This window comes from Sander lucioperca, chromosome 12 (genome assembly GCF_008315115.2).
Source record: "Sander lucioperca isolate FBNREF2018 chromosome 12, SLUC_FBN_1.2, whole genome shotgun sequence".
NCBI classification, from domain to species: Eukaryota; Metazoa; Chordata; class Actinopteri; order Perciformes; family Percidae; genus Sander; species Sander lucioperca.
The window spans coordinates 13378865-13403474 of NC_050184.1; the positions used below are offsets into that span (position 1 = coordinate 13378865).

The 24610-nt window shown below is 39.8% G+C and overlaps 1 protein-coding gene across 1 annotated transcript in view; it reads right to left on the reverse strand.

Moving 5' to 3' along the window:
- LOC116040807 (V-set and transmembrane domain-containing protein 2-like protein) overlaps positions 1-19833 on the reverse strand; it is a 55122-nt gene extending 35289 nt beyond the window's left edge. Inside the window, exon 1 of the mRNA XM_031286460.2 lies at positions 19716-19833. Coding sequence (XP_031142320.1) covers positions 19716-19833 — 118 coding nt within the window. The remainder of the gene's footprint in view (positions 1-19715) is intronic.
- Between the last annotated feature and the right edge of the window lie 4777 nt (positions 19834-24610).

Consider the following 24610-nt stretch of genomic DNA (forward strand, 5'->3'; position numbering starts at 1 on the left):
TGCATATCACAATTTTAAACTATTTTTGGAATAAAATAAGTCTGTCCCCAGGTTTTCTGTCATTTCCACCTCCCTCAACAAAATCCACCTTAATAGAGCCACCTTAAATATTTTATTTACTTGGTAACCATGGAAATAATTGTGAAATAAAGTGTTAGTTGAAGATAAAACTTCAGGCACATGTGCTCTTCAGCACAAGAAAATAAATCAAGGTAACTCAAGCTTTTATACAGAGTATTTTTATTCAGCGTCATTTCCACCTTGGCTGTAGTTCGGTTGAATTATGTACAACAAATATGAAAATAATGTATTTATGTTTATTACGAGTAAACAACATGCTAAGTCCAAAACTAGCTAAGCCTGACATGAGGGTGTGCTAATATTGCAGAAAAACTGCTAAAATGTCATTTCCACCTCCGTCATTTCCACCTCTGAGAAATTACAGGCGTAGCTTTGGACATGATATATATGCCATTTTTGTGCACTATTTGCATGTTCTTCTGACATATTTGTGCTTTTGGACTGAGAACTTTATATATCACCATTCCAGTACACTCCATATTTATTTTTATTTATCTATATTTATATTTAAGATGCCGAAGTCGATGGCCAAGAAGTCACAGGAATACAGGGACAGAATAAAAGCCGATCCAGTTAAACATCAACAGAAACTAGAAAAGGACAGAGAAAGATATCGCAGGAAAAAAGAAAGAGGAATAGTGAAATCAATCTTCGAGGTCTCCAGTAAGGAGAAGGAAAGAAAAAGAAAACAGTGAAAGATCAATCAGCGAAACCGGCGACATTGTATAGCCACTGCAAACGCTGTGTTGGCCACCAAACACGCCCCAGACAATCCCCCCATAGTGGGAAGATCTCCATCCAGGGGTAGGAAGAAAGTGAGGAGAGATAGATCAAAGCTTTTCAGAGATTTACAGCTTTTTTGAATGAAATGAATGTTTTGAGGTTCATATAATTTGTAATCATTATTTTTAAAACTAAAAACATTATCTTTAAACTGGGTATATTATTCAACTCATATATGTTAAATAATAAAATACATGGTTTTAAAATATTTTGGACTGGCAATTTAAGTAAAAATGAACAGAAACAATCTTTCCACCATAAACCGTCATTTCCACCACTTTCCACCACTACACAGTTTTTAAGAAAAAAAATAAGAATAACCAATGATATGGATCTAAATGTATTTTAAATCAAGTATTGATAGTTCATTACTTACAATATATGTGTGAGTGACTTAAAAATAAACATAGACCTGAGCAAAAATGAAATGCTGTAGGCAAAAATTCCAACTCGTGGCAACTCGTGGCATTTAGCAACTTTAAATAAAAATGTATTAAGTTCATGAAGTATTAAGATTTATTTTGTTACATGATTAGGTAGCCACTGATGTTGTTGACTGATACATCATCTTATATAATCAGTTTTACAATATTATGTTGTAATAAAATACATAAATTGAGAAGTGGTGGAAATGACATCTTTGAAAGCGCTCTTCAGAAAAACTGTTAAAAATAATAATATTCCATGGAATTCTAAAATTGCCCACTGTCATATTGTGTTAGAAGACAAATGAATGAAGCTAGGAAGATTGTTTTAAGTGTGTTTTAAGAGAGTGAAATTTCCATAAGCTCACAGTGCCAAAAGTGCTCTTAGTTGGAGAATCACCCAACTACTAGAACTGCCGTGAGCGGTCATTTTGACCGCCAGATTCCAAACTCTATAATCTCTCATGATAAATACCTAATTGCATATTGTATTATGTATTGTGTTAGGATATCTTTAGAAAAACGTAATAACACCGAAATGTACATTTTTACGAGTTTAATTATACATTTGAGTAGTAATACGTGTTTCAATTATTCATATCATGGCATAGTAAACCGTAATTATTTCATACATTCATATCCCGAAAAATACGGTGTGGAAATTCATTCAACTTAACTCATAACAGCCAAATAACAATTATAAGTATCTTATTTGAACATTTAGCTATAACCTAACCTGGCACTGCCTCTGTTTTGGCGTCTGCTGCGGTGCGCAGCGCTGCTCGGACCGTGCGCCGCTGCCCTTTTTTCCTCCATAAACTCCACTCTCAGCTCCTCTGCCAGTTGCTGCATAAACTTCCTCCGGACAATTTTACTGCTGGTGCACTCCTTGGAGAGGATGTGTGCAATGATTCCAGCCAGTTCGAGGATGTATAAAGTTATATGAACATGTAAACAGCCACCGGCCATCTACGTGTACCGCGCCTTTCACAGAGCGAGCGCCCGGTGTTTGCCTTCTGATTCAGAACAGAGTGCCTCCACGCCGTAGTAGCCTACGTTACCGACTCTGGCTTTGCCTTCGGCCCATCGGTGATGCCCACACTTGTTACTCGAGACCGCTAGTTACGTTGCTCTGACAGAGACTATGGTAGTTACTAAGCAACCAAGATGCATCTTCAACCGCGCGAAAAATTAAAAACAATACCGCGAAAATCCGAGCGGTCAATATGACCGTGTATGGCCGAAATAGGTAAAAGTGACTGTATTTTCTTTGCCTTTTGTGTAATGTATATAAAAACAATTTTAAATTAAAATACAGACTATTTTAGGAAAAGTCAGGCAGCAGCAGGATTGTATTTTTTTATTCAGCAAAGTTATTACACATATAAATTTCAAAACGGTCAAAATGACCGTCATGGCCGTTCTAGTGTTAAACCAATCACAATTGTATTGGGCGGTGCTAAGCGCCGGATGGAGCAACATTCCCTCTGCAAAATAGCCTCGGGAAGGAACTTGTTTTTTTGGAACGTGTGTACGTTCAAAGGTTGTTTTAGTCGTGCAACAGAAAACTCAGATTGGACAGATAGTCTAGCTAGCTGTCTGTATTTACCCTGCAGAGATCTGAGGAGCAGTTAACCATAGTCCTCATAAATCGACTGGAGTTTTAAAAAGTTTAAAAGCGGAAGGTAACGGACATCCGGCCGAAATCATCTGGCGGCACCTGAACAATCCCGGAAATGAAACCTCATTGACACAGACTAGCTGTTAATTATCGTGTTAAAACCATATCATGAATGGATACAATCCGAGCTTGACAGTTTAATCTTGACACTGGAAACTGCAGTTTCAAGTTATGGTCCACTTACTCTTTTGGAAACTTTTGACACTATCTCACAGTAGCTCAACTTTTAAGCCAACATTAACAAAAAAGTCATAGAGGTGTTCAGAATATTGGATGTCAATTACAGTTCAATGAAAACTGAGCAAACACTAGCTGCTGATGAAGACTGTGATATGCCTAACCTCATCCATCTTGCGAGACTTTCGCAAGTCTTGGATTTCCATCAACACGAGCAATTTGGCTAACCTGGAGGTTTGTTTAAAGGTGTGTGATTGTTTGAATGTATGCAGGTTTTTTCCTCTCGCAACTTATTTTTAGGGTCACAAGATATCACAGCAGACATTTTGACTTGCCATAGTAGGAAAAGCACAAGTGCACACTGTGCACATCCACTTTTATAAGCCAGCTGAGCTGAAATTTTAGGGAGACTTTATCTGGGCCTATTTTCACAACACTATAGCAGCTTATTAAATTGTTTTATTTAATGGCAGACTTACTATATGTGTGGGTAGGATTATTTAGCCCCAAATGATGTAAGCTAAAGGATGTCAATATTTTACAGTAAATTAGACTTGTGTAGTAATGTGCAATGGCTCTACAGAAGCTACAAAGGCTGTTGGAGGATATTGCTAATGCAGCAACAGGAGGACAAATATGATTTTATCTGGCCTATGATGCCATTTTAGTTCAAACCAGTTCTCACATGGATGTTGGTTTGCTCCTACAGCATTTTGAGATCCTGAAGACATTTAACTGAAAATGTACTGGAAAGAAGGCAATATGGCCACTGCAGTAGAACTGCAGTGAAAACTAGCGAAGCCAAGAATCCTGGGAGAGGAAACGAGAAAATGTCTGAGGGTAAATGTACTACTGGGTAAATCATCCCTCTAGTCAAAAGGTGATTTGATATGCAACATATACTCATCACTAATCCCTTGTCTGGAGTTAAAGCTTCAGCACTGAGCGGTTTCATGGTTAAAGCATCCCTCTAGTAGCAATTCAGCTGGATACGCAGCATGTTCTCATCACTGATACCATGTCATGTTTAGGGCTATGTAGCTCCAATATTGAGCTGCATTCTCTCCGGCCAAACTATTCCTCTCTAAGCAGCACAGCCAACTGCACACAGAAATCCACCTTGGGGACAGTTAAGCACAGCTCTGAGCGACCTCATCCACAGCTTCTCTTTCAAATGTCCTGAGCATGTCTCAGCTATGAAATGTCTGGGACTCCCTTCTGCATTAAGGCGCTTTGCTGCTCACTCTCTGTGGCGCCAACTGTCAGTGTCCTGCTGAGGCCTGATATGGAATATATCTGCTTTATTTTTATTTGTTTTATAATGACTTCATTTTAACATACAGACAATTATTCCTTAAAAGAACTGAGGACATATGCGTATTCACTTTCTTGCTGCAGGGCCTGAGAATATCGATACCACTCTTAGGCAATTAGCTTAGCTTAGCATAAAGGCTGGAGCAGGGGAAACAGCTAGCCTGGCTTTCTCCAAAGTTTTACAGATGCATTTACCAGCACCTCTAAAGCTCAAGAACCACCTTTTAGATTGTTGTGGTTTGGTGAGAGCCAGGCTAACTGTTTCCCCTTTCTTCCAGTCTTTATGCTAAGCTAGGCTAACAATGCCCTGTATCCAGCTGCCTACTAAATGCACACGACTCAAAAGTGGTATGGATTTTCTCATCTAATTCCAATAGGTGTAATTCTCCAAATGTCAAAGTATTCCTTCAAGTCTTATACGAACTCAATACACTAATGTTATATAGAGTTGAATATAAATTCATTCATAGGGAAAAAATAAACTTAAAGACAGGCACACACAGAAAAGGGTCGTTTTTTTCCTTCAGATTCTTTTGGGTTGAGAAATTTATACATTCACATTTCAGTGATCAAGCCAACACTGTTGTATTACAGAGATTAGAGCTGGAAGGATTAGTCTATTGACAGAAACAATATTGAAAGTTGTTTATCAAGAAAAAATGCATTTTTCAAACATTCACTGGTTTCAGCTTCTCAAATGTGAAGATTTACTGCCTTTCCCTGTGTTATATCATTGTAACTTGACCTTAGACCTTTCACCTTGGACCCTGGGAAACTGCAATCAACATTTTTAGTCATTTCTTTTAACATGAAATTAAATGAAAATACAGAGGTTACAACCTTAATTATGAACAATACTTACTGTACTGAAGGACACTCATTAAATACAACCAAGTCTAACCAGCCGAATTCAGTGTCTATCTGGACTACAGCTGTCATCTGCAGTGCAGCCAACCATTACAAACCAGACTGAGAAAACACCATTTACTCGTATGCTGTTCTACCGCACCAAGCTGAGTGTAAGGGTATTAGCGTGTGTGCATATGAGAGTGTTTACATGTTTCTTTCTACACTGCCCACAGGTATCAAGCTGTCTAACTCAGCAGACCTTTGTAAATACCATGCAGGGCCTCAAAGACGGCCAGGGGCCTATTAGCTGGACAAGAAAGACAGAATATGTGAATCACTGGCAGCCGGCTAAAGGAGGGAAAGAGCATGATTGGATTCAAGCAAAGTGCGCCTGTCAGTGTGTGTGTGTGAACCACAAACAATACTTTGAACAACCACACATGTGCAGTTAGTTTGACTGGAGTTGGGTAATTATGGAACCAACCAGGAGATGTACTGTAGAGTCATTCACAGGCTACAATCGCACACAAATACACACACTGCGTCTGTGTCTGCATACATACACACCCACTGTGTAGCAAAGAGGCTCTCCACAGCAGTGTAATTAGGCCTGGTCACTGCAGAGAAGTTGTAATGGGTAACCTTGTCTGAAAATGGCCGGGGGCAGCACACATAATTGAGAATGGAGTGTCTATGTGCATGCGTTTGTGTGTTACAATAATGGCAAAAACATTGCTTTGTTGTAAATGTGTTTGTTTCGCTTGATTATGTGTGCAACAGCATCTAATGAACGTGGGGTTTGAAGCCCTGTGCCTTGTGGGTACTGGGTAAAACCAGAAGTCTGTGTCAGACATTTCCCATTAAAAGAGTACACTTTAAAGATATTTAGTCCTTACATATATTCAAGGAACTATAAAAGCTCTCTGCTTATATAGTAAAAGCACTCCCGGCAGATGTTCAGGGCCTTAGTTAAGGAAATGGCTACACAAAAGGGAGTAAAGCCTCAGGTTTAAAGCACTAACATACGGCGTAGGCGCTTAACAATTTAAAGGAATTGGCATTTTTATACATGTGTATGCCTATTCTGTTGATATCTACATTGCTTGTGTAGACTTTGTAAAAGCTAGAGTTGAGTTTGTGCAGTGCGCTTAAACCTGACATTGCGGGTCATCCTTAAACTCCCAGTTATGTGTGAGATTTTGGTTGTCTTGCACCAAAACAAGTATCTCTATAATTTTAAATGTCAACACAAATGCAAAACAAATATATATTTTTCTTTTTATTAGAACATTTTGTCAGATGGTGGGGTGCAACGTGGCATAGATGGGTGGGTACGGGTGGGGGGCACCCCTCAAAGTTCTATGGGGCTGGGCTCATTGGTGGGCCTGACTGTTTTCTTCCATATCAGCCACATGAAAGGCAGTGTGAAAAGCAAACACATTAAAGCAATCTTCAAAGTCAGTTTCCCCCAGATGCTTGAAGTCATGGGATGCTGCCTGCTGATTATGTGACGGGTTGATTTCAAAGGACTGACACAGGGCCATAACATCACTGCTTATAGAACAGCAGGATACTTTGGAGCATGAGATCCATGAGAGACAGTAGGTAGGAGAGAGGCTGGGTGTTCAAACCCATGAAAGTGATCACATGACCAATCATTTGAAAATAGAAGTTAAAAAATATTTTATACAAAATAATTTACTTTAAAATGTCCCTAGCCCACTGACATCTCTGATAGAATTAGCCTCCCTAGCCATGTCCCTATCCATCACTTTATATTCGATGTACAGCTTTTTTTCATCAATGCGATGAAATACTGCGATTATAATACTAACTGGAACAGTTACGGTCAGTTTCGCCTGTCAACATTTAAGCACATTTGCTGGTTACAATAACAACGGTGGCAGATTTCCCACTCCAGATTCCTAGTATTTTTTTAAACAATTACTCCTTTTTTTGATTGGCAGATTGTATCATTGTTGCTAGCTAGCTTAAGCTAACGTTAGCCCTATGAGTTGGTTAAAAAGACGTCTCTAGCTGACTGGTTTCAAGCTAATGTTTCAAGCCGACTCATTCATGTGTGTTCTCATACATTAATAAGTTCTGTCACGGTAATCAAATGTGATTAACAGATTTTTTTTTTTTTCTATCCAAACATGAGCACTTCTCTGCCATTGTGGCTGTAGGTTTTGGTTGCACATCTGTCAGTTTCCTTCTCACAGAAAACCAAATGCAGCAAACAAAAACAATAACTCATTTTTATGTATGTTTAAATATTTCTTGCTATTTGTTGTAACTTTAAAGTAATCTTCCAAGTCAGTACCCCCCATAAGCAATAACAGGGAGAATGTCACAAGCAACACTTCTGGCCTTCAGTGTAGCCTGTAATATGGGTATTACACAGTAACCTATGATATGTGTATGTTACTTTGTGCACAATAGACTTGGATGATTGCTTTCTATTAATCTAAGCAGTATTTGAATAATAACTTCACTGAAATTAACTGACAAGCAGCCTTGAAATTGCATTGCTGTAATAATTGTGAATAAAAAGCACTAAAACAGCTCATTGCAGCATGTGCTTGATTCTTTTAAATGCAACAAATATGCACAAATATGTACTGGCTTTTATCCATGATTAATTTACATTTCTCAGACTCCCTCCCCTACAGTTTCTGAATATGAGTCAGATAAATGCAGATAATCTCAGAACTATATTGGCATGGTAAGCAGTAGGGCTGTGTATTGGCAAGAATCTGGAGATACGATACGTATCACGATACATGGGTCACGATTCAATATATTGCATACGATACTGTGCGTAAGGCGATATATTGGGATTTCTTTTAAAGTATAATTTGAGAAAAACTAATATTTAAAAAAAAGACATGATGTGCATAAAAGTCAAAGAAGTTTACTTTAAGTAAACAATTCAGTACACAGAAAATCAAACTGCCAGTTTGGGATTGTGGTTCACAGGTTCTTAGTGAGCAAATTTGTATATGCTAAAGTAGGCCAAAGTTCAGCCATAGCTACATTGTTAGCTTCTAGCAAAAAGTCAGGCACTGCTAGGCACTGTTAGGCAAGGACACTAGTGGTGCGTCTCAGCATAGCCATCTAGCAGTAGGGGGTTTAAACACAACATAAACGTGAACCACTGTCTTACATGAATATTTTTGCACGTAAACAAAAAAAAAATCCAAAAATTTTAATTTAAAAAAAAATCCCAAAAAGAAATCGATATTGTGTTTTTGAAAATCTATACAGTATTGCTAAATAAAATATTGCAATACTCAAGTGTATCAATTTTTTCTTACACCCCTAGTAAGCAGGAAAAAAGAATAACCGATGTCAAACCAACATACTTTAGCTTAAGATACAGTTGAATAGTTTGAAGAAAAGTCTCACACCAATCGGAGAGACTCTCCATGGAACAATGATACTTCACTAAATTATGTGGCGGTGTGCTGGAGGCTGAAAATGACTGATCCTGGACCACGGATACATCACGTCCCCCTCTCCGCCTGCCTCCCTCAGTGAAACTGCCAACAGATGAATCCTGCCAAGTGCCTCCCCAGGAGAAGTGTATGTGTGTCTCTCTAAATCTGAGAGTCTTTGTGTGTGTGTGTGTGTGTGTGTGTGTGTGTGTGTCTCCACTTTGATGGCAGCGTTGGCAGTAATGTGTCTAATGGAAGATAAGCAACACTCTCTCAGACAAGTCTTCATAGCCAAGCACTTCCTCCAACATCATCATGCTGAGTGCAATAGAGGGAATACTCTCTCCCCCTACATCTCTTCGAGCACATGCACACACACACACACACACACACACACACACACACACACACACACACACACAGTCACAGTGTACACCCACGCAAAACACACACGCACACGGAATACGAGAGAGTGACGGTTTGGATCATCTGTCTCAAAGCTGCCTTTATCATCTCACACACAAAGTCTGCAGAGCCTTGCACACACATGCACACCCCGCGGGTTGGATGATGAGTCCTGGAGATGAGTTTTAGTCACGGAGGGACACCTCAGAGAAAGTGCAGCTTTGGATCATCGTGCTCAAAGCTGACCACAATTATTTCTCCTCCAAAGTACGTCCTCACACCCACACACAGACACACAGACACAGACACACACACACACACACACACACACACACACACACACACAGTGAAGTGCTTTGCAAGAGAGTGAAGGACAAGCACAGAAGGCACTTATAGACAAAGACAGAGGGAGAGTCCTTGGCTGCTGGCTGAGCCCCGCAGCTTGTTTGTGTTTGTGTGTAATTTTGAAGACAGCGTTCTGACCAAAGGGGACGAAAGAGAAGAGGATTCATGGTTAATTTTACACACAACGCAGCGAGCAGTGACAGGCGAGGGAAGGAATGAGGTGGCAAGAATGTTAAAGGACACCGAAGGTCTGAGTCCACATTGTCAAGCAATGAGTACCTGAACTGTTGCTGTTAGGGTTAGACTGGTAAATCGGCTGTTTGTATCAGATAATAACGAAATAAATTCTGGGTAGCCTCTGAATCCTTTTATTTCTGCATGGAAATAAAAAAAATAGCGCTGATAACTTGTGAGTCCACAAAGCAGTTTCAAATGAAAACAATCTGTATTAGTCTAAAACCCATGCACCCCATGCTGGTTAATTTTTACACTTAATTTAAACTTTTTATCTTCTTCTTCAAATTAGATAAGTTTTCTGAATGAAAACTATTAACAACTGTATTTGTTTCAGCTGATTTGATTCCAAAATAAACTTATTCATCCTTTCCTGGGATAAATTGGAAACACCATCCATTACTCCCTTTAGGCTGAAACAGAAAAACACTGCACCTTAAATAAACTGAGAATTCTATGCAAAATGTAGTATAGTCATAACATTCGAACAAGTACACCTGCTAATATCCCATACAGAAAGAGAACTTCAAAAGAACCTCCACATGAAAAAGGATAACAGAGATGTGGAAAGTTTTTGGTAGCCTAAGCCTCCATTTTTCTCGCTCATGTAAACCCTCCATCAGTTTGAAAGCAAAAAAAAGACTAATAAATGAAGAATGAGCTGTTATGAAGTGACTATATTGTATAGTCAGGCAGTTTATTTGGATGAAATCTGTTGGATGAGAGTCTGTATGTCTGTCATCTTTGGCAGTCCTCTCTTCTCACTCCTCCTTCTCATCACAGGACTCCCATTGCCTTGTATCAGGGCTTTTGCGTAGTTTCTCTTTCTTGCCCTCTTGAATGTGAATCCCTATCTCCTTGAGCACGGGCACAGCGGCGTCTGTCACCGACTCCAAAAATAGTTTCAGCTAGGCAGGGTACGGAGACTGTGCCTTGACATTCTTTTCCTTGAGCTTTTAATTACATCCCTTGCCAGTTTCCATGTGTAGTCTTGGTTAAAGTACATTTTCAGTCCTTGGAACATATTCTGCCTTGCTTCCATGCTTGTTGCAGTACTTGTACATTTACTTGATAGTCAAGGACGTTGAAAAAAAAATCATTCTCCAGGATGCTATGTTATCTTTCCTTTTAGCATTCAACGAGCCTAGCGCTCTCTCAATGTGGATATCTAAATCATCTCCAAGACCCTGTTTACACTTTTTGTAAATGCGTTTCGGTGATCCGAGACACATCACCATCCACACCTGTCTATCGTGTGTCTCCAACCGACCACTTGTGTTCAGATTTTGTTACTGCCTATGTCACTTCCGCTAGAAAGTCGAGTGCGCACAATTATTATGTCCACACTCTAGCCATTCACATTAGCTGGAGATATCGCTGTAGATACCCAGCAGAATCCAACACACGCCTTCCATAGGGCAAAATGCAACACCTCGTCCTGCATTGATGACGTATTTTCCTGCTACATCCTTGTCGTGTATACATCAGGATGCATATTGTTTCAGTGGTTCATCAACTCGTAACAGGGTGAACGGCACTTCTGCATTCGCTTTACGACCCTCTGCTAAAACCGCACTATGCAAGTTTGCTAGATCGGGTAGCGGATCTGTAGTTCGAATGAGAACGGTAATGGACAATTCCGCTTCCAACCTGTAGGGGGACCGAAGAGGAAAAGTGCTTTGGTGTTGCTTTAAAGAATACAAACCCCTGTGTCTTCCGTGTATTCCCCGTATTAGCCTACTTCTTGTGTCGCTATGACCACCTTCTCCACCTTTTGCATTTATTTACGTTATTTGAATGTGCCTCTGAAGCACCATGGGCGCGCTCTGCGTTCGTCTGTTTGGTTTGGTTGTCATGGCAATCAAAGGCAGTGTCGGGAAAAGGGGAATGACGTAAATTATATTTGTCAACACTGAGCCTGCTACACATCGAGAAAAAGTCAAAGCAGAAGAGATTAGAGAGACAAACACTAAGGTAAGACTTGGTTAGTTTTTAAAATGACAGTAATGTATTGATAAGCCACGTGTGGAAATATAATTAATATTCTAAGGTATTTTATTGTGTAACCTCTCAGTGAAATATTCATAGGTTGTAGCTTTTTATTGTGAAGGGTAAAGCAGAAATGTTGAATTCTGACCATTCTGACATGTGTTGCCGTTGACTGTCTATTCGATTATTAAAGAGAAGAAGTGCAGTGCCGTCTCGGTTCGGAAGTTGAAATCCTTTTTTATTTTTTTTAAATGGCCATTATAATCCAGTGATCTCTAAACAGCTTGCAAAGGTCAGGCAACGTTACGGATCATATCCTAGTTAACAGCAACGAGCGCTTCCTCAGAGCGGTTTTACCACAGATCATGTGTATGCAGCTTAATAGTCTATCCAAATCGACCTCCATCCCACATTAGCCTAACCAAACCTCCACCTTACCCGCCGCTTATGCCTTTACAGCTTCTAAATGAAATAGATTTCAGTATTAAGAACACATTTTCTTTCTATAAAATAGATTGTTTTTCAATATCCAAAATATTGTCTATGATTCCCACTGTCATGTGGCAATCCTTGAAATTAAAATCACTATCACGTAGTAGATATAACTTGAATCACAGTTGAATTGCATCAGTAAATGGTGGAGAGCGGCAAAATCAACACATTAATATGAAAATGTCATGGATTATTACTTTGCGTACACTTTGCTCATAAAGGGATATGAAGACAAAGCCAGGAGACGCGTATAAGATTGATTTTTAAGTCCCAAGACAACTGTGCGGAGGTATGGTGCAGCTACAGCAATAATTCCTCTCCTCTCTGTATTTAATCCCAGGCTGCCCTCCAGCACTTGTCTTCTCAGTGAGGAGTAGATACTGAGGTCAGGACCTAAATACATTGTCTCTACCTACCGCTGAGTGCCAACAAGCTTTAAAACTGTCAGCCTGTCCCTCACCTCTGCTTCCTCACCCGTCCTTTGTGTTTGTTCCGACACTTCCCCCCTATTACTGTAGGCTTATGTTTCTTTCTGTTTACAGACAGTAGTAGCCATGTCTTACTGTAAGTCTGAAATAAATTTAGGCTAGGGCTGGGCAATATATCGATATTATATCGACATCGATATATGAAGCTAGATATCGTCTTAAATTTTGGATATCGTAATATCGTGATATGGCATAAGTGTTGTCTTTAACTGGTTTTAAAGGCTACATGACAGTAAAGTGATGTCATTTTCTGAACTTACCAGACTGTTCTAGCTGTTCTATTATTTGCCTTTACCCACTTAGTCATTATATCCACATTATTGATGATTATTTATCTAAACTCTCATTGTGTAAATATTTTGTGAAAGTACCAATAGTCAACCCAACAATATCGCCACAATATCGACATTGATGTATTTGGTCAAAAATATCGTGATATTTAATTTTCTACATATCGGCCAGCTCTAAGTTAGGCTATTGGAAAGAATATCAAGGCAAACTGGGCGTCTATTGACTTTGCACAGAAAACAATTATATAGGTAAAGATATATATGTGTGATGCCAACCTGATCTCACAGAATTCCGTGAAATGAACACAGCCCCTTAACTCAAAATCTGTGGCAGTTTCACGGAATCGCCAAAAATTCCGTGATGGGCCCACGGAACAATTCCGTGTAATTAACACAGCCCCTTAAAACTCTGTGATGGGCCCACGGAAGAATTCCGTGAAATGAACACGGCCCCTTAAGTTAAGGAAAAGGTCGTGGCGGGACAACGGGACGGTTGGGTTTAGGAAAACAACAATGTACGGTTGAGTTTAGGAAAACAATAACGGGACACCGGACAACAACGGGAGTTTAGGAAAAGAACGGGACGGTTGCATTTCATGCTACGTCATCTTCTCATTGACTTTACTTTGGCATTGTTTTCCGTGGTGGCCACATGGAATTTTCACGCATTCCGTGCCACCACCACGTAATGCGCTGTTAACAGTTCCTGCTCATTTCACGGAATTCTGTGAGACCAGGCTGGTGGTGCTTAGTCTCTAAATTGTGAGAAAATAGGGAAACATGCTCGTACCAGTTTCCCACAACCCAAGATAATATAAGTGTTTTGTACGACTAACAATCCAAAATCAAAAGATATTCAACTTACAATGGTATAAAACTTCAGCAAAATCAGCAAATGCCTGACATTTTTGCTTGATAAATAACTTTTACTAATACACTAAAATATGTGTCAAGTAGTTGCCTAAATGTGACATCAACACATTTTCATTTGAAAAAACACAAGCAAGGCAGTTTCTATATTTTAGACTGGTTGTTACTTCAAAACTTGTGTGAGAATTTAGTGAGGATGTAATGCAGATTTAACATTTATCAGATTATCAGCAGGACAAGGAGCAATAGCTTCTTCCTGAAGTTATGGCTGGTATTGGCTACAGTAAACTAGGCTGGTGGCTAGCTGCTGGTGACTAGTGGAAAAATCTGATTGAGGTTTTGGTTAAATATTGAATAAGTCAATCTATTCTGTCTTGTTCTAACCAATCAGTGACAGATCTGTCCTGCTATTATCATTTTCAGTCAAACACTGAAACTGCAGTAGCAGTTGCTAGGAGAAGTTAACTAAACGTTTTGTGTGACTATATATAAAAAAAATGTAATTTAAAAGAACAGTTTAACATTTGTGGAAATGCACTTGTTAGATGGACTACTTTCATATCTGTTTGATAAATATGTATGCTGAATATAAAGCCTGAAATCTTAATGTATTACTGTTCCTTCTTGAAGGAACAATAAGTAAGGTTATAATGTATAAGATATGAAATATGTAGTGCAGTTATTATTACAAATAGTACATGTATTCTTTTAGGTAGGCTAATTTAAATAACTTCTTCAACAAATTGACTAAAATGCATTTGTTTCCTGTTATGACTGAAATAACACAGTGGTTTATTCAGTGCTTCTTGGATCTGTGCCCATATTAGCTGATGTAGAAAACAGTGTTGCAACAGTAATGAAAACCTCAAAAAACTCATCATCAGCACAACTGATTTAGATTTTTGTCATAACAGTTGTTCTTCTGTACCTATAAACCGCCGTCAGAACCGAAGTGGGAGTGAGTGCGAGGAGCAGACGGGGACATTTGGTGTCTAATTCTGCAGAAGACTTGAGTAAACCCCACAAGCTGCTGCTGACAGTTTGCCAGTGATACTGCATTGGCCACTGTTAAATCTTTAATAGTCTAACAGTGGTGTGATGTCATTGCCTCAGTGTTCCAGTTTGCTTTTAGTGGAAGACCTATTTTCGCCTCACTACATTTATTATACAACACACACACATTTATTATACATCTGTGCCAGGCCTGGGTTTATACTCATACATCCATACAATGTTTTCCTCTCAAACACTGCCATAGAGGAGCAGCCATGCCTGAAGCCTTTTAAGGTAGTGCAGCAGCCATAAAGGATTCTGTCTTCGCTGAATGGGAAATGAGTCACCTGATGAATTGGAAAGAGTGGTTCAAATCTAATCGAATAATGGGTGTCAGAATGGGGCTGGCTTCTCTGAGGATGGTGGTCAAAACAGGGTGAAGATATAAAACTGAAGGCTAACAGGCACAGATATCTTTGTTTAATCCAGTTACTAGAGCCAAACATATGTTTTTAAACTGGTCAAAAATAAATTTTAATTTAGAATCCATATTGTTTAGGGTGCGATGTTGAAAACTGACTAAAATGGAAAGATCTGGCATCTTTAGACAGGAACTGTCAACAAGAAAACTGTTATCCATTATGTCTGTTAGCATTGCCCCTGTTGTCTCATTACAATCGTTTTTTCCTTTGTTAAGTTTAAGCATCTTATTGGCCCAACGGCTCATTTACCCTTCACTGATTAATTAAGGCAATTGATTGGCTGGAATAATCGCCTCGCTGGATAATCATGCACTAATTAGGAGTTAATTGAAAAGTATCAATGACTAAAGCAGAGCCCGGAACATTATGAAAATCAAGCAAAGATTTCCAAACTGTTTTTCTTTCATTTCCTTTTTTTCCTTACTGTTCTTTTGTCCAGCTGGTGGAGTGTCAGTGGGAAAGTAAAATGATGAATTATGACCCCCCCACAGGGCTCAGAAACCACCAATACAAGCCAAGCTTACAGTATATTCTCAGAAAAGCAAATGAAGGCTTCTGCTCAGTTGACCCTATACTCTTGCCATTCTTTTGATATTACTCACTGTGGAGAACCCCCGATGTGAGTTCACCTCATAACTATGGATGTCTGTCTTAGATTATTCTGCAAATATAAAGGTGTTAAAGTGAGTTCAGGTGGGTTTATCCTCGTCTTTATCCATGAACATCTCATCACTCCCCCGCTGCAAATCATCATATCTGCAATTCTTCTGGCAATCCTATTAGAATTCTATTCTTCAGTTTTATGCACTGTGTTTTGAATATTGTACTAATTACTGCATTACAGGGCCACTTCAAATTTCAACAAGGAATTACAGTACATGAATCTGTCCTCCTCTTTTCTTTCATTCTACCCTCGGGGGGCAAAACAAAAACAAGTGTATCTCACACATTTCCATAAAAATCCCACACTGTTAAAAGAAAATCTTCCCGCAAGCACATTATTCAGTTTGAAATTATTCTGATGCGTTATGTTATGGATGCGCCAACCTGCCATGAGATATTACTCATATTGCTCCGATTGGCAAGAAAAGGAGAAATACTAAATATTTGAAACTTAAATACAGAGAAATCCTGTAACAGGACATCAGTACTTTATACAGCACACATCATGATCATACAAACCTGGCCACTCTGTGATACTTTATACCAAGCGATAGCAAAGAGACAAAAGATTTAATGGATGAATGATGATATGATATGATGGATGATGAGAATTCTAAGACCAGGACGGCACTGCTAAATCAACAGAAACCACCAGAAGGATCCCAGTAGGAGTGCAGCTGTCAGAACATCTAACCAGAGGTTTCAAGTCGCAAGGAGTCAGCCCTTAGACAAACCATTCAACACTGTAAGATCTCTGCTAGTACAGCCCCTGCTAGTACAGCCCCAGAGAGAGTGATTGGAGTCGTATATGACATCACATGTGAAAGCTGTGAGGAACACTACATGGATGAAACGGCAAAGATGACAAGAGACTGAATGAACACTGGAAACAGACATCACCTGACTAAAACTGGTCAGAGCATCAACTGGGAAGGAGTCAAAGATCAACGACCAGGAGTCAGTGGACGGCCGGACAGGTCAAGGAGGAAATCATCGGCAACACCAGAAACCATCTTCAAACTGGTTACTATCCCCCCCATACTGTATAAGACCAGCTGTGACCAAAGTTCTACATTAATGTCACCTGATGACAACTAAACAAACTCCATCCACTGTTGAAGACCATTAAATGTGGTTGAAAGCTCAGGAGGGAAAAACAAGTAAGTAGAGTTTGAGTTAAAGAATAAATCTACTACTCAATCAACTACCTGAACGTGTAAGTACATGCTGCACAACATCAGAAGGATACGTCCCCTTCTAACGCAGAAGGCGGCTCAGGTTCTGGTCCGTCCGTCCGGCCCCTGCAGTTCGTTCAGAATGCAGCAACTCAACTGGTCTTCAACCTACCCAAGTTCTCTCACACTACACCGCTCCTCCACTCCCTTCACTGGTTACCAGGTGCTGCCTGCATACGGTTCAAGACACTAGTACTTGCATACAGGGCCACAAACTGATCAGGCCCGGCTTACATCCAGGACACGGTCAAACCCTATACCCCAGCCCGCCTACTCCGCTCTATATCAGCCAACCTGCTTGCTTCCCCCTCACAGCGAGGGACAACTAATCACTCAACGAAATCCCGACTGTTTGCTGTCCTAGCTCCTAAATGGTGGAATGAGCTCCCTATTGACATCAGGATGGCCGAAAGCCTACATATCTTCCGTTGCATGTTAAAAACACATCTCTTCCAACTGCACCTTGGATGAAATTTAAAATTTAAAATTTAAAATTTAAAATTTAAAATTTAAAATTTAAAATTTAAAATTTAAAATTTAAAATATACAAAAATGACAGTTGCACTTTCATATGGCTCTTTGTAGTTTGGCTTATTTAAAGCAAATGTACTTGCACTTACTACTTGTTGTCTGGAGTTTGTATTTTCAAGGTTGAAAGCACTTAATTGGAAGTCGCTTTGTATAAAAGCGTCAGCTAAATGCCATGTAATGTAATGTAATGTAAATCATCTTTTTCAGAAAAACACCTTTTTTCGCTTACTGTCCAAGAGTTGGATGAGAAGATCAATGCCACTCATGTGTGTCCATTAAAAATGAAGATAGAGCCAGGAGATATGGCAGCAAGGGATGTCCTGAGCCGATTCAAAACGATTGGTATCAGGACCGACCCGAGCTGGGCATATTTTTATAAATCGGCTAAAATAAAGCTGATTAAATTGCGATCCTTTCTTTACTAAAATATTTTGTCCACCTCAGCCTGCTAGTGTTGCAATAGGCTGCTCTTCTTAACATTTAGGTAAATATAAGTATCGGATCAGACTCGGTATCAACATATACCTATTATGACAGGACTCGGAACAGAGTAAAAAAATCTGGATCCTAACATCCGTACTGGCAGCATTTAAGAAATACCGCAACTTGTTGTTTTTTGACAAGAAAGCGAATGAGTGTAGTTTCTTAATTCTGCTTTCTATGGACGATACACTCGCTCAATGCTGCTTACAAAACAGGTTAGATATCAACATACTCTTCTCAAGTTTCAACTAATCACTTTCCATGGGTGGAGACATGATCATACCTGAAGAGATTATTTTATTTTATGTATTTATTTTGTGCAAATCAGTCTCTTTTAAACGAAAAAAGGAATCTCATCTGTATTGTGACCCCGCTTTGAAATTTGAATTCAGGCGTATCTTTAGATGCAAATGTTGCAGTGCAGCTTAGTTTGTGGCATGCACACTGAATCATGGGTGTCTGAGGTTGCCTGGGTCCCAGGTTAAGCTGCTGGGAAGCAACTGATCATAGAGGGCATTTACAGAAGTAAGAAAAGTTGGTAACGGATCTACTGTAAGACTCAGTGCCTCAAGGGCACTGAGGCATGGAGACTCGCTGGCCATCCCCTCCTCTTTACTTTATTTTTCAACCACACAGAAATTGTGCTGCCAGCACATCTGCCAAGCCGGCGGCGTGACACCTGTGGAGATACCCTGGCCGAGCCAAAGTTACTGAAACAAACCGTGACACTCTGTGTGTTAGTATGACGTACCAAATCTAAACACTGGAGGCCATTTAGGGAAGCTCCTGGTGAGAGAGAAAGAGGTAGATCTGAGGGAGGGTTGTATACTGTAGATTTCACGGGTATACTAAAAGAGAATATTAACTTCCATCTAGCAGCTGACATCACCTCTGCTCCATCTGGATGAATCACCCACTGATCAGGAGAGAGGAGGGGATGAGAAGCACTGGTGGAGAGCTGCAAATCTCACAGAAAACAAAATCCTATCAGTCATGAGCGCAGCCTCACCACAGACTGTTACACCACCAATTATATCAAAAACCAGAATCCTTACACTCATTAGAGAGGGCTGCCACATTCATAAGTATTCAGCCTTCCAAACGTATAACTGCAAATGGTCTGAACATCCAAATTCAAATAGCACTACAAACCTTGTTGGTAGGCTACTAATAAGATGGATAGACATGCACTGACTGAATGACAGGTTGACTAATTCATTGCAAAGAGCTAAACTATTGCCATGTAATGCCTGACAGCAAGAAACTACAAGCTCCCTGGGTATACTCACACACACAATCAAAGAAAACACACATTGGCATATTATCAGCACTGATCAGAGTCTCAGCCTGTGTGCTGCTTTGCTTAATTCCTCCTCTGCATGTGAGCAGATGGTATCACCTATGCCGTCCTCTCCACGGCCCTTCTGATGTCCGCTCATAAAAGAAAATAAATTAGAGGAACACCTACCGTTCCCAGAGATGTGGTTCTCCACCTCGCCGTGTCCAGTTTGCGTTGTGGAGAGACTAAGTTGCATGTAGAGTCCCATGTAATGTAAACTCCCCAGCAGCACTCTGAACGCTCCCATTTCTCTTCTGTTTTTATCTGCTCTCCTTTACCCTCTTTGACTTTTTCACATCGGGTGGAGTGCACGTCGAAAAAGATTTCTTTTTTCTTTTCTTTGTTTGTTTGTTTGTTTTTTTAATCCAGGTGACTTTGTTCTGGCAAGGAAGACAGTGGGATCACTGTGTGCAAGAGTAAAGAAACGAAGAAGCCGCTGCAGCCTCTCTGTATGCCAGCAGACTGACTGAGGCTGTGATACAGTTCAGTCGGCTCTACATGAGGCGGAGGGACTTCCCCCGAACGGGAAGTGCCGCGGCTTGCAGTGGGGGATATTAGTTATGAGAGGAGTGATATTAGAAAACACCTTGAGCAACCTTAAACTTTACGACATTTCATTTTCCGCCAAATAAATGCGCTTTTATGAAGCGACGGGAGACCACTAAAAGATTCGAAGCCCTAACATGTTAACATTATTATGTTTTATTCATATTAACTAAATATTCCATTGGAGTGCTCCAACATTAGCTTTAACAGAGTGTTTGCTAACAGGGTGCGTAAAAAGCCTGCTTCCCATAGTGTCATGCGTCTCAGTGACCACAGGTAGTATTTATTATGTGTTTATTTTATTTAGGTATGTATTACATTACATTAATCAATGATTTATGAAATGTCTTGAAGTAAAGATAAAAATAATCGGAAACTGTTGAAATGTTGCTCCTGGTAGCACCTGAAAGGGTTAATAGACCTGTTCCTTTGTTTTGTTCAAATGCCCTGAAAACATTTTTTCTGGAAGAAATTGGATATTAAATGAGCACTATTTTCTGACAAAGTTAGAACATAATAGTTACCAAAAAGCCAAGTTTTCGGAGGCTTAAAAAAGAAAAAATAGCCCACTGATCATAGTCTATTTTGGCTAAGTCTATGCTTTTCTGTGATTTTACCACTAGCTTTTGATGGGAAGTTTATTTGTCACTTGTCTTTAGAAAGTATAGCCTGAAATCCTAGATTCCCATTCATAGCCGAGTGTTAGGACCACAGGGGTATTAAGAGAGTCCTCTTATGCAATTATTATTTTTTTTCCTCAATCAGTGTTTTTTTTCTGGGAGAAATGGGATTTTAACTGAACACTATTTTCTGACAAGGTTAGAACATAATAGTTACCAAAAAGCCAAGTTTTCGGATGCTTAAAAAAGAAAAAAATAGCCCACTGATCATAGTCTATTTCGTGTATAAGGTCCAAAACCAGTGAGTGTTTGCTGTCAGGGAACACAGCATCCTGCAGCCTCGGTGTGTTGCTGTCCATGGTGCTGAAATGCAGTCTCAGTGTGTGTCACTTATTGAACAGTAGAAGATAAACATCCCACTGACAAGCTGCACAACGATATGGGCTATTGGACTTTATGGAACAGTATGTAAGTGCTTGTGTAATCTTCATTGATCTTAAGGCCTTTTTCCACAACAGAGCAGCATAGCCAGGGGGTATTTTGTCCACCTTGATAGGCAGAGTGATATACTGTCTGCGTGTTCTATTTATTTCAAGGACACAACTCAGAGAAAGCCTTCTTATTACCATAGCTAACCAGATTTCTGCATTTAATGCTTTAAACATGTCAAACATGTGGTCTTGGGTCTATGAATAGACACAAATATCTTCATGATTTTCTATATATTATTATATATATTGGTAAAAAAAAATGGTATGGTGTGCATACAATTCAATTGTAATTTTTCTTCAGGGCATTCTCATTAGTTTGTTTTTTTCATTATAGTAATTATTGGACCATTGAACACAGACATTAGCATGTGCATAACAGACCTGCAGGTCCATCATCATTCATCTAGAGCTCTCTGGCCCTTCAAATGCAGTATATACGGCACTGATCTTTACCATTTTTTCCCAGCCTGCCTGATCCCCTTAAATATTTTGATAGAGGCATGTTTCACCTCACCGGGTCTTTTCTTTGAAGAAAAAAACCCAGGTTCATAACCAAATTTTGTGTATTTTGAACAGAGCCAGGGACCTGGCTGTAATCCATATCTGAATGTCAACACAATGATTGGATTACCAGACTATGATTACCCGACTCCAATTACCCTCTTTAATAAAAGCCATTATCCCAGATATGTGTTTTTTTTCAGTCCAAGACACAGCCTTCCATAAAAGGATGAAGAAAAAAATTGCACAACTGTTCAGACAACTTTACATAATAGTAAACAGTACACAGAGGAGCAGGGAAAAAGGACAACATACTTGATATTTTGTTTCTGTTGTGGGATGTGATGCTTTCACGATGATCACACACTGGTGGTCAGTTTACCTCTGGGTGTCATTAGGCCCCATTTACTGGGGAGTGTGGCTTAGTAATATTTTGCTATGCCCCAATAAAACCATCATAGGAAATGAATGTGTTTTTGCAGTGTCCAATAACGTGTAGGAAGTGAGAGTGGCCAATTTGGTGGAGATAAGTTATCCAGCAGCTGAGCATAGGCCCTGCCCTGACTACGGCTGCACCCTGACAGTTGGACTATTGCAGCAATTAACAGCTTTTGAGCCAATGAGGTTGAATGATTTGCTTTATGTGTGTGAACTTGTGGAATTGTATAGCTGCAAGGCAGGGTTGATGATGTTGAGGAACAAAGGAAAATTCTTAATCCGTTTCAGCTCTTAACACTGCCACAATCTACTACCTGTATGAGCATGTTAATGGCTGAATATGTAGGCTCAAAGTCTGCTGGTTGAGTTTAGCACAGTGATCTCACTTGGTAGTGGATACTGGTGGATGCCACCTTTCCCTCGTATTATCATACTGCTTTTCACTGTTCTGATGGGGGGGTGCTTCAGTGACTTTACCTTCCTAAGGTTTTTCCCACTTTTTTGTCGTTGCCACAAGGTCTTCTTGTTAGGTTTACCTCACTTTCACTGAGGGTAAAAAGGCCTAGTCACACCAGCTTTCATAACAGCACAAATTCAAAACCAAATCATTTAATTGCAATGGACGTAACTGTGCTGACCTATTAGGGAACAGAGGGGAGTATAAAATGAACTTACAAATGAAGATGTTACTGTTGAGCTTTGGGTGCTGTAGGCCTGTATACACCAAAGCTTAAAGTTGCAATGCCCTTGTTCTACACTCTTTATTAATCCTTGAGCTTAATCTCAATAACAGAATACCTTCTCCTCTCAGTCCCTACTAAAAGAGAGGAGCCCAAAACCCCAGCGGTGCACAGTGTTTGCACTCAGTCATTCGGAAAATACAATTATTCTCCTACCTCTCGGCTGTGAAATTGCTGTACAACCGCTGTTAAACACGCTCACAGTCATAATCACTGATAAGAGATGCATGGGGCCGGGTCTCCTCTGCCAATACAATATGCAAACGACGCCCTGCCGTTCTACCCATCTTGTTACTGAGCAATATTAGAGTACGCAAAGACACTTAGGAAAGGCAATTGATCTGAGAGCTGTGAGTGAACACCCCCTGTTCCCTCTCGATACTGCTGCTTTCTGCCAGGATTATAGTCAGGGATCCAGGGAGGGCATGGTACACTAAATGAGTGATTCATAATACAGAAACATACTATAGACAAGACAATAATACAAATAGATACAGCGTCTGGTTGCATATGGGAGACAGTTAGGAGCTGCCTGCTCAAAAAAGGTGTTCACATTTGCTTTGAAATGTAAATACTGGAAGATAAATTCCTCTTGCTAAATAACAATGTAAACATCAACTCAAATGCCTCCTCAATATGATCAACCAAAGTCCTCTGAAAACTACAAGCATGGCCTCAAATACACGCACACTTTTAAGTAGTTTCTTTCGATGGTCATGACTTTTTGACACCTATTCACACATGGCTTGAAAGTGGCAAGTAGTAGACATCCAGCCCAGACACAAGGACGGGGAAGTCTCCATCACCTCTGACACCATATATTAAGACAACAGGGATCCTGTTCTTGCTAAGCTGGGACATCGGACCTCACAGACACGAGAGCAAGTAAGAAACCTTGGTATTCTCTTAGATTCTGACCTTCATTTTTAAACCCATTTTGGCAAAACTACAGACCATTCAGAATGCTGCTGCCAGGATTTTAACCATAACTAAATTGAGAGATCATATAAGTCCTGTTTTTATTCAACCCACACTGGTTCCCTGTATCGTTTAGAATTGATTTTAAAGACTCTCTTAGTTAAGGCACTACATGGCCCCGCCCCCTTTTTATTTCACAGAATCCCTAATGTTTTATGATCCTCCACAGCTGCTCTTTTAACTGTTCCCAAGGTCGCCACAAAAACCTTTGGGGATGCTACTTTTACCCACCATGCCCCCAAAATATGGAACACTCTGCCTTAAAATAATAGACTTAGTGACACAGTGGACAATTTTAAACGAGAACTCAAAACATATATTTTTACAATAGCCTACAACTATCATTTGTCGGTTTAATGAGTCATAGACACATTAGTTCTAATTTGTTTCAATTGTCATACTTCTGCATGAGTTATTGCCAAAATGTTGACAGGATAATTAGTAAGGTGCAAAAAAAGGCAGAACAATAGCTACCAAGCTAACACACGTGGTAAACTTAATGAAGCTGGCTTGGCGAGTATGCCAATAATACAGCTGATAAACCAAATCAATTGGACTATAAAGCCCTTTCAGACCTACATTTAAAAATGATAGACATACGATTTATTCACACCTAGATTCACTATCTCTGAAATACAGTGAGTAAGTCAGAAACCTTGGCATTATTTTGGATACTGATCTCAATTTTGAAAATCGCATCACCAATATCA